Genomic DNA, 16,173 nt, shown 5'->3' with positions numbered 1-16,173 from the left:
ACAGAGAGAGTACAATGTAATTTGTAAAATTACAACACATTCACACATAACAGACAGTAATTACTGTATAATACAAAAGCGATGAAATCAAATGGTTTGACATTTGATTATTTTCATTATTTAACACATGATATCTAGCATGGAAGTAAGTGCGGATCCATTGGGAAGGTAACTGAAGTGTGGCTGATGGGCATTTGGATCCTGGCTGGTGTTGCATGAACACATTTGTTTGTGTCAGCAACTTCCAGTGATGGTTCTTCCAGAGGTAGTGGGTAGGGGGGACCCCAGAGAGGAGGCTGAGGCTGGGCACTGACACTGACCTGTGGGGTCATGGCATCTGGGAACCAAATGGTGGTGTTGCCCTCCAATAGGTGAAAATAGAGAGACCGTCATGATAATTTATGAGTCCAGCCCTATAGGGTCTTTCTCCTCTCTCTCTCTCTCTCTCTCTCTCTCTGTCTCTCTCTCTTTCTCTCTCTCTCTCTCTCTCTCTCTCTCTCTCTCTCTCTCTCTCTCTCTCTCTGTCTCTCATTTTCTATCAATATCAATATGATTTTTTCTTTATTGCTACACAACATTTATTCTCTTGCATGACTCAGAGCTGAAAAAGAGGCATCTTGATGTTTCACCGTGTCTGTTCAGAGTGAGACATAAAGCACCCCAATCCTCCCGTCTGTTAACAGAGAGCATCACTGAGAGAGACCAGCACCATCAGCATAAAATCTGACAAACACCTTCTGCCCTCTCTTACTGTGATGGGTCTCCTTTGAATGACAGGAGAAGGAAGACCTGTGGCAATCTAAACACAAAAACACAAAACCTTCTCATCCTATTAGCCATTACATTTGACAAACTCATTTCACTTTTGAAACATTTCTTTTCTTCTTTCTCTCTCAACATTTCACTCTGCCCCACCCCCTCTCTCTGTTTGTGTATTTGTATGTGTGTGTGTGTGTGTGTGTGTGTGTTTGAGAGAGAGAGAGAGAGAGAGAGAGAGTGTGTGTGTGTGTGTGTGTGTGTGTGTTTGAGAGAGAGTGTGTGTGTGTGTGTGAGAGAGAGAGAGAGAGAGAGTGTGTGTGTTTGAGAGAGTGTGTGTGTGTGTGTGAGAGAGAGAGAGAGAGAGAGAGCCCAGGGGTAGAGCTAGCAGGGTGCTGTCCCACTGGGATTGTCCCAGTCTGTGGCACGGGTTCAAAGCTGAGGCCATGGGGAGGGGACCCCTTTAAACAGCATATTAAGCAGGAGTTAATTATATGCCAACCTTTGTGACAAAGGCAGAGAAAAAGCTTTCACTTGAATGGCAAGACAAGAAAAGAAAAAGTCATTATGCTCACCATTTTTTGCATTTGAAAACCTCAGTTCTTATTTTGGCATTTCCATTTGTATTCGCAAAAGCACCAGCACAGCAGATTTGGCTTAAGCCGTGTAGCAGTTGTGGTGCTAAGCCTTTATGCACTGTCTCTTTATAGCCTAATTATATCATTACGTTTTACTTTCAAAGGCCTCGGGTTCTCTCGCTGGGCTTCGAAAAGAAAGAAACACACACGACCACAGTTTAAATCTGCCCTTGAAGTTCACTCGGTCTGTTTTCTGGTTCTGACGTTTCATTGGATGAATTAGCGTGAAATAGCCCATCACTTTGTGTGTCATTGCCAAGCGGTGTTGCAAAAAAAGAAGAGTAGCACACGGTTGAGTAAACTTTATCTACACAATGATGAGCAGCCTTTACTCTCTATACCATCCTCCCCAATAACCAAAACTATACATCTAAAAGCCACAGTTTTATAAACATATTGATTCTGTCATTATGTCATTAGTCATATTTGAGACATCAAACTGTTTGACTGAGGCTTGAGTTATGTGACATGTCTAAAGGGTACCTTGGTGCACAGATGAGGTGCAGTGGTGGTCTGGTGCTTAGATATCTGAATTTCTATGTGCAATGCCCAGGGATGTAGTGAATTTCTCTGTGCAATGCCCAGGGATAGTGGTAAAATAAGAGGCGGGTAAACTATGATTTCTGTGATCACAGAACAGACATTTCAGGTGGACTGTGCCATGCTGTATTGGATTTTTTTAAAAAGGCATTCAGAACATGTTTATTGATGGTGGAGGTTATTGTCCAATGTTTATAACAATATCAGTGGCATTAAAAGGTTCCTAGAGTGTTCATAGAGTGAATGTGGATAATACAGTGTGATCTTTGAATCTTTGAATGTTAAAAGTTGCAATTGGTGAATAAACTCTTTTGAGAGGTGGATAAACTCTATTTCTGAAATTCCAGAGGTGGATAAACTGTGTTTACTTGCGTTTAGCCTCCACTACATCCCTGGCAATGGCAGAAAGTTGTGGGATAGATACATGGTGCTGCCACCACTGTGCTCCTCAACAAGGCACTAAACCCCAAGCAACTCCAGGGTGAACTGTTCCTGTTTTTAATTTGTTCTCTGATGATTTATGTCAGTCTGAATAAGAGCCCCAGTTAAATGACTAAATAAATGAAATAAAGCAAGGTAACTGGAAAAGCCACACACGTCACAGAATTAGCCCACCTGTAGCTAGTTTAGCCCACCTGTAGTAGCTAGTTTAGCCCACCTGTAGCTAGTTTAGCCCCCCTGTAGCTAGTTTACCCCCCCTGTAGCTAGTTTAGCCCACCTGTAGCTAGTTTAACCTACCTGTAACTAGCCCACCTGTAGCTAGTTTAGCCCCCCTGTAGCTAGTTTAGCCCACCTGTAGCTAGTTTAGCCCCCCTGTAGCTAGTTTAGCCCCCCTGTAGCTAGTGTCCTCCACTGATATGGGTGAGAATGGAGGAAAGGAAGAGGAGGCAAAACAGGAAAGAGAGAGAGAGGGAGCGTGGAACGGAGAGAGAGAGAGAGAGAGAGGGAAAGAGAGAGAGAGGGAGCGTGGAATGGAGAGAGAGAGAGAGAGAGAGAGGGGAAAGAGAGAGAGAGGGAGCGTGGAACGGAGAGAGAGAGAGAGAGAGGGAAAGAGAGAGAGGGAGCGTGGAATGGAGAGAGAGAGAGAGAGAGAGAGAGGGAGCGTGGAACGGAAAGAGAGAGAGAGAGAGGGAGCGTGGAACGGAGAGAGAGGGAGCGTGGAACGGAGAGAGAGGAAAGGAGAGTAACACGTGAGGGCAGCCCGGGGAGAGAGTGAGTCAGTCAGGTCATCGGTGCCAGGGTGGAGGTTCTCCCCTCCGAGCCTCGCCACACGCCGCAGCTCTCTGGCTCCGGTGCGCGGGGACTCCCAGGTGCCAGGGCCCAGTGACCACAGAGCGCCCGTCTCAACTGCCGCTGGAGCCACGGAAGGCTGCCTCGCCCGCACTCACGCTGGGCACCAGCTAGCGCAGCGGGAAGGGGGGGCACGGAGAGGGGAGTGGAGACTTTGGAGTTTTACATGTCTTGTGTGTGTGTGTGAATGCGTGTGTGGGTAGCGTGTTTCTGTGTGTGTGTGTGTGAATGTGTGTGTGGGTAGCGTGTTTCTGTGTGTGTGTGTGTTTGTGTGTGGTAGTGTGTGATGTGTGTGTTTGTGTGTGGGTGTGAGTGTGTGTGTTTGTGTGTGGTAGTGTGTGATGTGTGTGGGTAGTGTGTGGTGTGTGTGTTTGTGTGTGGTAGTGTGTGATGTGTGTGGGTGTGTGTGTGTGTGTTTGTGTGTGGTAGTGTGTGATGTGTGTGTTTGTATGTGGTAGTGTGTAATGTGTGTGTTTGTGTGTGGGTAGTGTGTGTGTGTGTGTGAGGGGGTGGTCTGGGTTTTTTGGAGGCGTCTGAGTTTAAAAGAGGTTTTAGAGAACAGCATCCCGTGAGAGTCTGCGTGTGTGAATGTGATTTACAGAGTCGACTCCATTTTATGTTATTTTTATTACATCGACATGTTTCATCCTCCAAGTTTTTTTTTGTTGCCGCGAAAGTGGGCTTTGATGATGAAATGATAAATCCATCCTCTCTCGGCCTGTCAGCTTTATGATGCTCCCTGTGATGTCTTTGCTATGCTATTCACAAAGAGATTCACAAACGAGGTGGCATGACTTTAATCACGGCCATTTAGCCGTTCCGAAATATCTATTTCAGAAGCTATTATTGAAATCTTTCATCACTGAGGTTGACTGCATGTGCAATCTATGGTCACTTGGGTCTAAGTCTCCACCTAGTGCTCTGAAAGGGAACTGCTGACAAGAGGCTCTGATTCCTTGTAGACCACTGCCTTAGGTGACCACTGCATTAGGTGATTTATTTTCAGCCTCATACAGCATGTCTCCACCCAGTTCTGACTATCTGACCAGCGATCGGAAACAAACAACAGGGATCTCTACGCATCAAAGACAAGAAAGCCCACTGTGGGTGTCACAGGGAAAAGCAGATTAATCATCAGGAGTATGTCAAATATGTCTCCTGGGATCTGAAGATAAGCTTAAAGTCCGGCAAATTCTACAGACAGACATGCTGATAAAACCCACATCATGACTTTCAGATGTCCCACTCCTTGGTCCAAGATCTCATGATGAGCAAGATGACAAAACCATAAGCCGATTCTTCAGCATTAGATGAGTGATGATGACCCCTAGTGACCTCACAGAGGTACTGCAGTATGATTACCATTGCTGCAAGGTGAGATGAAACAAGGACCCCAAGTAGTTATAAAAAGCAAACACATAAGCCATTTAGAATCCATCACAGGCTGAACATGTTTATTTATAAATTGGTAAAATATAGTACGTTTGTATAAAAATGTAGAAAATGGTACGCAAAAATATATCACTTGGCTTTCCTGTATAGGCGTAGTAAATGCTACTATTATATCTTTTGTTACTAAATTAATGTTCTTTTGCCAGCAAAAACGGATCATACTGTGACAGATACAAAAAACACACACAGACAAATGCAAATCCATAAGGGTACTTGTTATTGTTGTTGACAAACAAAAAGGAAATGTTATTTTGCCTGTACACAAAACATTACATTCTATGTGACAGCACTATCAACCCATGATCACAATATTTATTGCTGTGTCTGAGACGACTCTTTTCGAGGCAGACGTCGTTGCACACAGTTTTGTTCAAATATAATCCACTCTAAAATATCTTTGGTATGCCATACACAGTGAGAGGGAGAGACTGCTCAGTGTTCTTAGTATGCCCCTTTGCCAGGTCAGATGACAGGGCCCTCCACAGTACTGAACTGGGCTGGATTTACTAACAAAGCGCAAACACAGCCACCTAGAACTCCATCTCCTGAACAGATTTAAACCTGTTTACCCCCCAAAAAAACACGTGAACACCAGCATTGTCAGAATGGGGAACTCTTACAGTGTAGCGGCAACACACCTATGTGTATGTTTCAGATGTCAAAAGCTAAGTTCTGGTCACTCAGTGCTGCGATCAGTGCAATAGCATGACGTGAGCTTTGCTGGTGCGCGAGAGTCTCGTCAGGAGACCGGACCGCCTGACTGAGCTTGGCAGAAATCTACAGGGGCTTAACAATAGTACCATAATGTGACTTTTTTGTAATAAAAGAAACTGCATGACTATGCCTGCGAAATAAGCGTTTCTGTTTCATATTAAGAAAAGACCTCTCAGCAAAAAATGTTAAAAAAAAAAATGCCCGTAGGCTGGACGGTCTGCTGAGCAGATCGTTTCAGCCTGAAATACTGCGCTCACTTGCTCAGAGGGTGGATCGAGGACTAGGCACATTCTGTCCTCCTCTACATCCACGTCTTTGTTTTACCGATCCGCCCATCCTGCCAATACCTCCAATGACCTAAACGGAACCACAAGTCAGTAACTAGAATAAAGCGAAGACACATTATGGCAAGTCATTATGCATATGCATCTGGTGTTTGTGTCTGAGTCTAAAGGCTCTCTCACACATTTCTCAGTCATTATGTGGAGAGTGTTGCTGGCCTGTGTATTTTTATCTGAATACTGTGATGATATCATCATGTTCTACAATACTGCTATTTGTGACTGTTCCGCAAAATATTTCCCTGGGATTGTACAGTTTTCAGTCAATAAAGACACTCCTAAGATAGAGTTTACACTCTTTCAAGGTTTGCCTCCACGCTCGGAGGGGCATTAGCTGAAGCTGTTGACTTGTTCTCAATCAACATCGTCATATAAAATGCATATATAAATGTTTAGGCTATTTACACTGCTCACATTGTTGTCAGCATCACTGTTGCTTTTCCTGCTATCTGTCTCTGGAATGCCCCAGGTTTAGGGTGACACCCGATGGAAAAAAAAAAAGTTCTGGAATTCACTTTCAAACAAAATGGAACAAAAACAAAACAAACAAACAAACAAACAAAAACAGAGGAAACAAACAGAAGGTCATCTTCCTGGAGAGCGCAAGCAGTGCTGTCTTCTTCTCGGGGAGCGAGACAGACAGACAGATAGATAGATAGGCACCTTTGGTTTCGTCTGAAGGCCACTGACTGTAGTCAGTCCTTGAGTCTGTGAGCTCACGCAGGGGCCAAGCACAAGTGTGTGGGAGGGCAAAGGGACAGCAAGTCTCTGCCTCTCTTCCTCTGCCTCTCTTCCTCTCTCTCTCTCTTCCTCTCTCTCTCTCTTCCTCTGTCTCTCTTCCTCTGCCTCTCTTCCTCTCTCTCTCTTCCTCTCTCTCTCTCTTCCTCTCTCTCTCTCTTTCTCTCTACGATAGTGTGTTCAGGTATTTGTTTTCCCCGGCGAGGGAAGTCAGCATGGTCGTCATGTCGCCCACGGCCATGTTGGACAGGCCGGAAGGCTGCGGGATCGAGGTCTGGGGGGTGGTCAGACGGGACGAGGCCTGCGACGAGGACAGCGGAGGGTTGATGGGGCTGTAGGACGAAGGGTCCTGGTCGTCGATGATGGAGGCAAAGTCAATCTGGGCGTTCTCCAGGTCGAGGTTTTCCAGCGTGTTGGAGATGGGCCCTGTCTCGGCGTAGCCCAGAGGTTTGGACCCTGGGTCCACCACGGCCCCCATCTGGTTGAGGCAGGAGCCGGCCTGGGTGCTGGGGTGGGACAGCGGCTTCTCCATGTCGTGGTGCATGTGTATCTGGCCGGAGTAGTACATGGGGCCGTTGTTGTTGTTGTTGTGGCCAGGGAAGTTGTCAGGAAGCTGCTGCGGCTGCTGCTGGGTCTGGACCGGCGGGAGTCGGACCGCTCTCCGAGGGCTGGCCGCGGCATGGGCCCTGGGGCTGAGGTGAGGCGGGCTGCCCAGGTACGCCCCACTCTGCTGGGAGAGGCTGTTCTGGCGGCTCAGGGGCTTCCGACTCTGTGGTGGCCTGGGCACGATGTCCTGGCCGTAGCAGGAACCCGCCAGGCCCACCATCTGCTCCTTGGGGGGCACGGAGCTGCCGCCGGCGGGGGGGCTCATGAGGTTCTGGTTGGGGTACGCTGGGTAATTAGCGGCAGGGTACATGTTGTGAGCCTGCTGCTGCTGCTGCTGCTGCTGCTGCTGCATCATGGAGTTATGCTGTCCACTCACGTCCATGCTGTCGGCGACACCGACGCCGCCTGCCTTCTGCTGCTGCTCCATCTGCTGCTCCCACATGAGCGCCTGCTGCGACTGCACGTAGTTGCGCACCATCATCTCCTTCACCTGCAGCATGGGCGTCTGGGACCTCCGGGCCTCGGCCAGAGAGGAGCCCGCGCAACCCAGGCTCACGGCCCCTCTGGCAGGGAAGGATCCCTGCTGCTGCTGCTGCTGCTGCTGCTGGGTCTCCATCGGGCCCTGGAAGTCACAGCTGACGGCGGAGGGTCTGGCCATCACGCCCTGGGCGGCCGGGTGCTGCTGAGCGTAGGCCTGGGGGGAGAGGGGCATGGCGCCCGGCTGGGAGAGCTGGCGCTGGGCGAGCAAGGGCTTGGCGTTCTGGCAGGCGCTGTGGGTGGACATGGACGGGTGGAACTGCTGCTCGGGCTTGATGGTGACCTTCTGGTGGCAGACGTCCGTGCCGCCGTACACGGCCTGCTGAGGGTAGTGCGAGCCCTGCATGCCCTGATCCTGGAACTGCATCCCTGCCTGCACCTGGGTGCCATCGCCGCCCCACGGCCCACCTATGCCCTCTCCGCCACTTCCCTGCCCTAGGCTGGGGTAACTGGGCCCCGAGGGGCTGAGCTGGCAGGTGCTCATGCCATACTCTGCCTGCTGCAGCAAACTGTTGGACATGTCCACCTGCCCCATCTGGCCTCCGTAGTGGCCCTGCATGCCCGCCTGGCCGGACTGGTACGCCAGGTCGGGGCAGCCCATGCTCTCTGCGCCAGGGGACAGCTGGCTGTTGGGGCCGTGGTGGTGGTGCTGCTGGTAGCCCATGTGGCCCTGGCCCATCATCATGCCGTGGTCCCGCGGCTCTCCGCTGCCCCCGCCGTGCGGCTCCATGGCCAGCGCCTCCATCATGACGTTCTCGGTGATGCTGGGCGGCCGCGGCGAGTACATGTGCCGGGCGATGTTGGCGTCGGAGCCGCAGTGCATCAGGTTGACGCTGGCGTTCCGCCGGCTCATCATGGACACGTTGGTGAGGCTGCTGAAGCGCTGCACCTTGGGAAGGCCCTGGGCATCGGCCGCGCCCGAGCGGACCGGGTCGCTGGCTCGCCTGGTGGCGTTGCCCGGCGCCTGGTGGGGATACATCACCCCCGTGCCGTACTCGGTGTTGGCACTGTGCCTGCGCCCAGCCCCTTGCTGGAGATAAGGTGGCAGAGGCTGGCAGTGGTACTCGCTCATGAAGCCCACTCTCCGGCCAGGGGTGCCCGGCTGCTCCATGTTGGCCAGAGGGGTGGGTGGAGGCCCCCCAGTGGCGGCGGCATACTTGGCCTTCAGGTTGTACTGCTGGGCAGGGGTGAGGCTGGGCAAGCCCGGCAGACCTCCCGACCCCTGGCACGACACAGCCCTGCGGTTCATCTCGGGGGACAGCGGGTCGCCCCCCGACTCCTGACCCATCATGCCTTGAGAGTGGGCCGGCGCGCCCGCACCCACCTGGGACGCCTCGCTGGAGCGTCGGCTGGACAGGTACGGAGACACCAGCGAGGAGCGCCGGCTGACCGTGTAGGCGGAACTCAGGCTGCTGGTGCCACTTCCGCGGCGGTCGTTGGCTGGGCACGGCATGCCCCCAGCTCCCCCGGCACCCACCTCATGATTGGACAGCTCCATCACACGCCGGTTAGACAGAACTGGAGACGGGGCACACATCCCCATCACGTCCCCACCAGATGCTGAGGACAGACACAGCAGACCGGCACAGTTAGCAGTCACATTAGCACTGGCAGAGTTACCATGAGGGTACATCAGCACATGTCTTAAAGGTGCTACGTGTAGGATTGGTGGTTAAGAAGATTAAAAAATGACCTAGAAATGTATGCGGTATAGAATGTATGAGAGCAACACAAAGTATTGGCATTTTTGACATTATGTCAAAACAGTTATTTCTTCACTGTTGCTATTTATAGGTCCATTTTTTACTGTTTAACTAATTGAGGTAAAAGTACCTGGTGTGACAACATATACAAAGCATACGACACAGACATGGATGGCTGGTGAGGTAGGATAACATCCAAACCTCTTACCATTGAGAGTGGGCAGCTTACTGTTGCCCACGCCTCGTCCAGGGGGTGTTGGCCGACGGATCTGCTTCAGCTTGTCGATCTTCAGGTTCTCCAGCCTCTTCAGGGCCTGAGCGGACATCCCCATGCCCCCCGAGCCTGCCCCGCCGCTGGCCTCTCCGGCCCCTGTGGTCCCTGCTGCGTCCTCCAGCGCGGTCAGGTCCTCCAGGCTGCCCGCCGCGTTCAGGTTCATCTCCACGCCACTGTCGTTGTTGTTGGCGCTGCCCAGCGGAGAGCGCTCGCTGCTGCAGGACGACTGGCCGCCAGGACTGGGCTGGGACTTCTACAGAGAGCACATGGAGAGAGAGACAGAAGTGGGGTGTTAGACGAAGTCCTCCATATGGTCCTATCTGCTCTGTCCATGTGGTGCCACTTCACTAGGATAGTCCGCCCACAGAGATTTAACAGATAATGTAGTGCCACTTCACTAGGATAGTCTGCCCACAGAGAACAGGTCATGTGGTGCCACTTTACTAGGATAGTCTGCCCACAGAGAACAGGTCATGTGGTGCCACTTTACTAGGATAGTCTGCCCACAGAGATTTAACAGGTCATGTGGTGCCACTTCACTAGGATAGTCTGCCCTCAGAGATTTAACAGGTCTTGTGGTGCCTCTTCACTAGGATAGTCCGCCCACAGAGATTTATCGGATCATCTGGCAAGGTTCAAGTTGAGTATGTACAATTGTTGTTGAACAATGACTGAACATCACCTTAACCAAATCCAACCCTTAACCATAACCCATAAATTATGGTCAACAGAGTATCAACAGATAGTTTGTTGATAATCTGAGCATCTGTAGGTCTGACTATCTCAGACTGTGAGCGGACTATGTAAAGTTTATACTTTATGTAAAGTTTATACTTTATGTGACCATTCATGCTTATAAATCTACTTAAATTCCTCATTATGGATGCTGGTATATTGCACAGAAGAACTTTTTGTGAAAACTTCTGATTTATTTGAATGCATGCACAGGGATTAAACACATTACTTTAAATCATTAACAAGTTATCATACATTGATTGAAAACAAAATATAACTTTCGCCCGGGTTACAGATCCACTGTTCTATTTTGAATGAATGACAGGGCTCTCACCAGGGCATTCTCTGGGGCCAGGAGTTTGCAGTCCTCCCTGCGAGTTTCCTCCTTCTCCTGGAGCAATTCACCACCTTGACCACCAGGGGTCATGGCAGATCCTGGAGGTCGAGGGCCAGTGTCCCCGCGGTGCTTCTTGGTGATGTGTGCCTCTGGACCATGTACTGTTTTGACGTGTTTGCGGAGAGAGCTGGGGTCTGTGTAACGTTTGATGCACCCAGGGATCTTACAAACATACGGTTTCTGTACAGGGAGATAAGACAACAACTTAGTCAAATTAGGACAAATAGTTTTATGTCATTCCTAGCTCAGTATCGTAAAAAGGACCAATTTCCGCCTCTTTCATTTAAAAATTTGAAAACAAAGTTGTTCATTAATACTTTTAAAGGAACCGTGTGTAGGATTTTGGCCAAAACTGGTACTACAATCACTTTCAAAATACTGTAGAACGGTGTACACCGCAGATGTGGTAACTAGAGCAGAGCTGGCAACCCAGATGCCGAAACACCACTGACTTTGTGATTACTAGATAGGTGAAGGGTGGCGGATCAGGCTAAAACACAAATATGTAAACATCAACATCAGTTGAGGGCTGCAACTTCACTTTTTTAAATGACGATATCCTGGCCGGACTACTGTTGTCAGTGATATAAGTATTTGAAATTAGCATGATTTCCTAATGTCTAGTGACAAATCGGTTACTTTAAATAATATTTTATTGATGAACCTTACATTTTTCAGTAGCCATGCAGGAGTAGATTTGGACAAAATCTGGTTTGGCTCTTACCAGGAGCATTTATTACCCAAAATAGCTTATTTTGTTTACCGTGCTAGGGCTGGGGTGTGACCTATTTCTGCCCACTCATTTGACCCATCAAGGTGCAATGAGGGACATTAAAATGTATTGTGAGTTGAAAATAACATTCAGGCTCATTTTTATTTTCCCGAGACCCCTACCTCACTAGGTAATCAGCTCATTTACAGCTCTTCGAGTCACTGTACAATGTCATTTTTGGTACAGAGACAATTTAGATACCCTTATGGGATGGGTGCTTGCGTTTCTTTAGGAATCCGCCGCCTTGGTTTTTATAGTAATTGATATTAGGCGACACATACACGTAAAAGTGATCAAATAGGGCACGGGTGGTGAAAGGTCACTTTCTGATAGTTCAGTTCGGAATAACCATGTCATGTCATTATGAATATTAATGTGGTACATAAATAAATATACATTATAATATATATATATATATATATATATATATATATATATATATATATATATATATATAATCATTCATAATTAACAGAGAGGTAATACTGATACTGATACTTCATGAGAGATGAGACTTCATCCTGTCTCAGAGTGAAAAGTGGGAGTTCTGAAAGCAAACATATCCTATTAGAACAACTGCAATGTCATTCACTACCAGCAGGGGCAGTGTTGTACCTCATTTGAGTGAGTGCGGTTTTGGTGCTTGGCCCGGTCGGAAGCGTTGGAGAAGGCCTTATTGCAGCCCTCGTGCTCACACACATAGGGCTTTTCCCCAGTGTGTGAGCGGAGGTGAGTCTTCAGATTCTCTAGGCGTGAGTACGCCTTATTGCAACCTTCAAACTGAAAAAAGACAAACACATTTGAATTTCAACATTTGAATACTCTTTCTTTCCAAGAATCACTTTCTAAAATGTTCTGATTACATTACTTGATTGTTGTGAGTGTTCTGTGATTGTGATTGTTCTGATACTCTTTCATTCCAAAAATCACATTCTAAAATGTTCTGATTACATTACTTGATTGTTGTGAATGTTCTGTGATTGTGATTGTTCTGATTGTTCTGCAATGTTCTCATTCCATTAATTGAAAATCATTCCATTCCATGGACAGAATGGTGTTTCTGGCACTGTCTCTATCGTGCATGGAGTATTTGAGGAGCGAGTTGAGGAGTTGTTTTTATGACAAAGCTGGCTGGACTCACAGTGCACTTGTGTGGCTTCTCCCCGGTGTGTCTGCGCATGTGCACCACCAGCATGTACTGGGCCTTGAAGGGACGCTGCTCCCGGGAGCAGTCCAGCCAGTGGCACACAAACTCTTTCTTCTCACCGTGGATGTGCTCGTTATTTATGTGCTGAGAGCGTAGCCAGAGAGACAGAGAGAGAGAGAGAGAGAGAGAGAGAGAGAGAGACAGAGAGAGAGTGAAAAAGGGAGAGAAAGAGAGAGAGAGGGAGAGAGACAAGTTACATTAAGGGTTCCTGTAATCGATGACAAACAACTTTGTTTAGAAGCTTTATTTTGCTTTTTGAAAGCTTTGCTTTTATTAGATCCAATTTTTAACACGTCCACACAACACTCTTCATCCAAAAGAATACTGCTTTATTTGATTTATTCAAATTAAATATCTTGTATATTGTTTATTTCTCCTGCTCCGCTCTCTTACATGCACGAGCTGCTCCTGGGTGTCGAACTCCTTGCTGCAGCTCTCCCAGTGGCAGTTGGTCTCGTAAATGGCCTCGGGCTCTGGCTTGCCGTCATCCTTGTCCAGATCCTCATGCCCCTCCAGAAGACCACGCAGAGGATCCTGGGTTTCACAAGCACAAGCACAATACGGTTATTATACTTAAAGAAATGTGTGAAGTGTACAATACCTGGACACACACACACACACACACACACACACATGAATTTCACTGATGGAGACACACACACACACATATTGTTTACCTGCGTCCCTGTTGAGGACGGGCTGGCCACGTCTCCCTCCGAGTGCTCCTCCAGACTCTTCATGTTGATGCTGTCCATCACACTGCCCAGCACTGGCTCTGTCTTCATCTACGGAGAGCACAGCACAGACGATGTCACACACAGATGTCACACACACACACACACACACACACACACACACACACACACACACACACACACACTCACAGACACACATACACACACACACACACACACACACAGACTGATGAGTGAGACTGAGAGAGGTCTTACATGACCATGCTTTGGAGGGGCATGGAGCCTGGGGTTGTGAGGTGGTAACCGGAGAGGAGGTGTGTGGCAGGGTCCTTGGTGGTGGCCTAGGGGAGTGTTCCCTCCATACATGGAACCCTGCGGCCGGGACTGGTAGCTCATAGAACCGGAGAAACCCATGGACGGACTGCAGGCAGAGATAAATGTTTGAAATTACTTAAAAAATGTTAAGTATGCTAATGTTAGTTTTGTTATGCAGTTATCATTCCATTGCAGGGTCTGTTGACAAGTGTACGATTGAAGTGCTGTAATATGGGGGGAGAAACAATGGTCAATATTCACATTCATACCCTACAAGTTCCATGGCATGCTGGCATAAGGTATATTATATATTAAGGTATATACTGTATTGCATAAGGTATATTATATAATTAGGTTTATATTGTATAAGGTATATTCTATAATAAGGTATATTATTTTGGGCCTTTCTGCCTTGATATCGATTGGATGGTGGAGAGGGACAGGAAGTGAGGGGGAGAGGGAATTGACCCCAGACCGGATTCGTCCCCATGGGCACTGAGACCCCCATATGGTACAGTGCTGGGCTGTGCAGGATAGGCCACTCGCACCTTGTCCCTCCGCTAGTAGAAGTTTTGAGATGTACGCTATCTGAATGTACTATTTATATGTAGGTCATTTTATGGGGTGTATCTGGGTATTATGGTGGCTCAATTTAAGGGGTGTGTGTGGGGACTGGTGATGGTGCGGGGATGGGTAGGGGTGTGTGTGGGCACTGGGGATGGGTTGGGGTGTGTGTGGGCACTGGGGATGGGTAGGGGTGTGTGTGGGCACTGGGGATGGGTAGGGGATGGGTAGGGGTGTGTGTGGGCACTGGGGAAGGGTAGGGGTGTGTGTGGGCACTGGGGATGGGTTGGGGTGTGTGTGGGCACTGGGGATGGGTAGGGGTGTGTGTGGGCACTGGGGATGGGTAGGGGATGGGTGAGAGGCTGACCTCATGGCACCCACGGACAGATGCCCGTAGGAGCTGGCACCGTTGGGGCCGCAGCGTGAGTTGACGAAGGCCACCAGGGAGTTGGGCGACGTGCGGATGACCGTCTGCAGGTCCACGCTGGCGTCCGACAGCGGAGAGATGGACAGGGCGCGCTTCTTACTCAACTTCAGCATGGAGCGTGGAGTGGAGAATCGAGAGCCTGGCGGAGCGAAGGAAGTAAAGGACACAGAGAGAGAGAGAGAGAGAGGGAGGGAGAGAGAGAGAGAGAGAGAGAGGGCGAGGGAGGGAGATAAATATTTGAGATTTTAAAATGATTGATGAAGATATTACAATATACAAAAGTGACAAAACTTTAATCAATCAATATGAGCATGATGTATAAAAAGGCAGAAGTATAAACACATAACCCAGAGAAAAAGAAGGAGGGAGAGAGAGGGAGGGAGAGAGGGAGAGAGAGAGAGCATGAATAGAAATGGAAATGAGGTCAGAGAGAAGAGTGGGGGATGCAAAAGAAGAAACAGAAAGAAAGAAAGAAAGAAAGAAAGAGTGAGCAGAGGAGTCCAGAGCAGGGCAATTAGTCCAATCCTCCATCCCATAATTAGTCCAATCCTCCATCCCATAAACAGGCCCCCGAGGGAGCTGGAGCTGGTGCTGAGCTAGCCGAAGCGGAGTGTCAATACCGGCCCTCACCGTCAGCAGAGCCCAGCAGCTCGGAGCCTGGCTGGCCGTGGGAGAAGCTGTGGTGGGACATCAGGTTCCCCTGGCTGCAGTACGGGCTGCCACTCACTCCTGAGGCCATGGAAGCAGAGCAGAGCAGAGCGGTCAGTGAGGATGCATTCAAAATGGTCAACCATGCTACACAATTTACCTGCAGAGTTCAGAATGTACTTGACCCCCCCCCCAATAAGTACAATAAGTCAGTGGTACTCAAAGTTCTTCCATCATACCCCACTTTGGAGGTGGGCAATTCTCCAGCCTCACCTCACCCATGACCTCAGCAAAATGGTCATGTTAAAATATTATTTTGGCATTTGGTTCCATATCACATTTCCCGTCTTGGTGCCTCCTATGTTATATGTGAGTCTATTTATGACTCCTATGTTATATGTAAGTCTATTTATGACTCCTATGTTATATGTAAGTCTATTTATGACTCCTATGTTATATGTAAGTCTATTTATGACTCCTATGTTATATGTAAGTCTATTTATGACTCCCATGTTTGTGTGGAGCTATTTTGTTTTGATTGTGTGATCTTCCTTGTCACACCTCACCTGTCATGTGTCTACTCCCCACTAGTGGGAGCCCTCTCCACACTTTGAGAACCACTGCAATAAGTCCAATTCTAGTTACCTTGGCTCTATACATAATTCCCCATAGGCAGGAGGTTAGGGTGAAAATCACGTTAGTAACTTGTCCATGTCAGGCCAAACTAACCAGCGCAGGTCTCACCTTCTGCGGCAGACATGCCCCCACGGTGTCCCAGCATGCTGTGTGGCGGGGGGGCATGAGGGGGGCGCATGTAGGAGTCC

The 16,173-nt window shown here is 48.7% G+C and overlaps 1 protein-coding gene across 3 annotated transcripts in view; it reads right to left on the bottom strand.

The window, feature by feature from the left end:
- Positions 1-4,876: 4,876 nt before the first annotated feature.
- gli1 (GLI family zinc finger 1) overlaps positions 4,877-16,173 on the bottom strand; it is a 51,995-nt gene continuing 40,698 nt past the window's right edge. For 2 of the 3 annotated variants that reach the window (XM_048255439.1, XM_048255442.1), the window contains 11 exons: positions 16,094-16,173; positions 15,332-15,430; positions 14,642-14,840; positions 13,651-13,816; positions 13,378-13,485; positions 13,094-13,234; positions 12,635-12,784; positions 12,109-12,273; positions 10,659-10,901; positions 9,524-9,842; positions 4,877-9,172 (listed from right to left, as the gene is read on the bottom strand). The exon at positions 16,094-16,173 is cut by the window's right edge and continues 144 nt beyond it. In XM_048255439.1, the coding sequence (XP_048111396.1) occupies positions 6,636-9,172; positions 9,524-9,842; positions 10,659-10,901; positions 12,109-12,273; positions 12,635-12,784; positions 13,094-13,234; positions 13,378-13,485; positions 13,651-13,816; positions 14,642-14,840; positions 15,332-15,430; positions 16,094-16,173 (4,207 nt within the window). In that variant the 3' untranslated portion in view covers positions 4,877-6,635. The remainder of the gene's footprint in view (positions 9,173-9,523; positions 9,843-10,658; positions 10,902-12,108; positions 12,274-12,634; positions 12,785-13,093; positions 13,235-13,377; positions 13,486-13,650; positions 13,817-14,641; positions 14,841-15,331; positions 15,431-16,093) is intronic. The other variant, XM_048255441.1, reaches the window with a different exon arrangement.

The sequence above is a fragment of the Alosa alosa genome, chromosome 10 (genome assembly GCF_017589495.1).
Source record: "Alosa alosa isolate M-15738 ecotype Scorff River chromosome 10, AALO_Geno_1.1, whole genome shotgun sequence".
Classification (NCBI taxonomy): domain Eukaryota; kingdom Metazoa; phylum Chordata; class Actinopteri; order Clupeiformes; family Clupeidae; genus Alosa; species Alosa alosa.
This window is presented reverse-complemented; position numbering and strand designations above follow the sequence as displayed.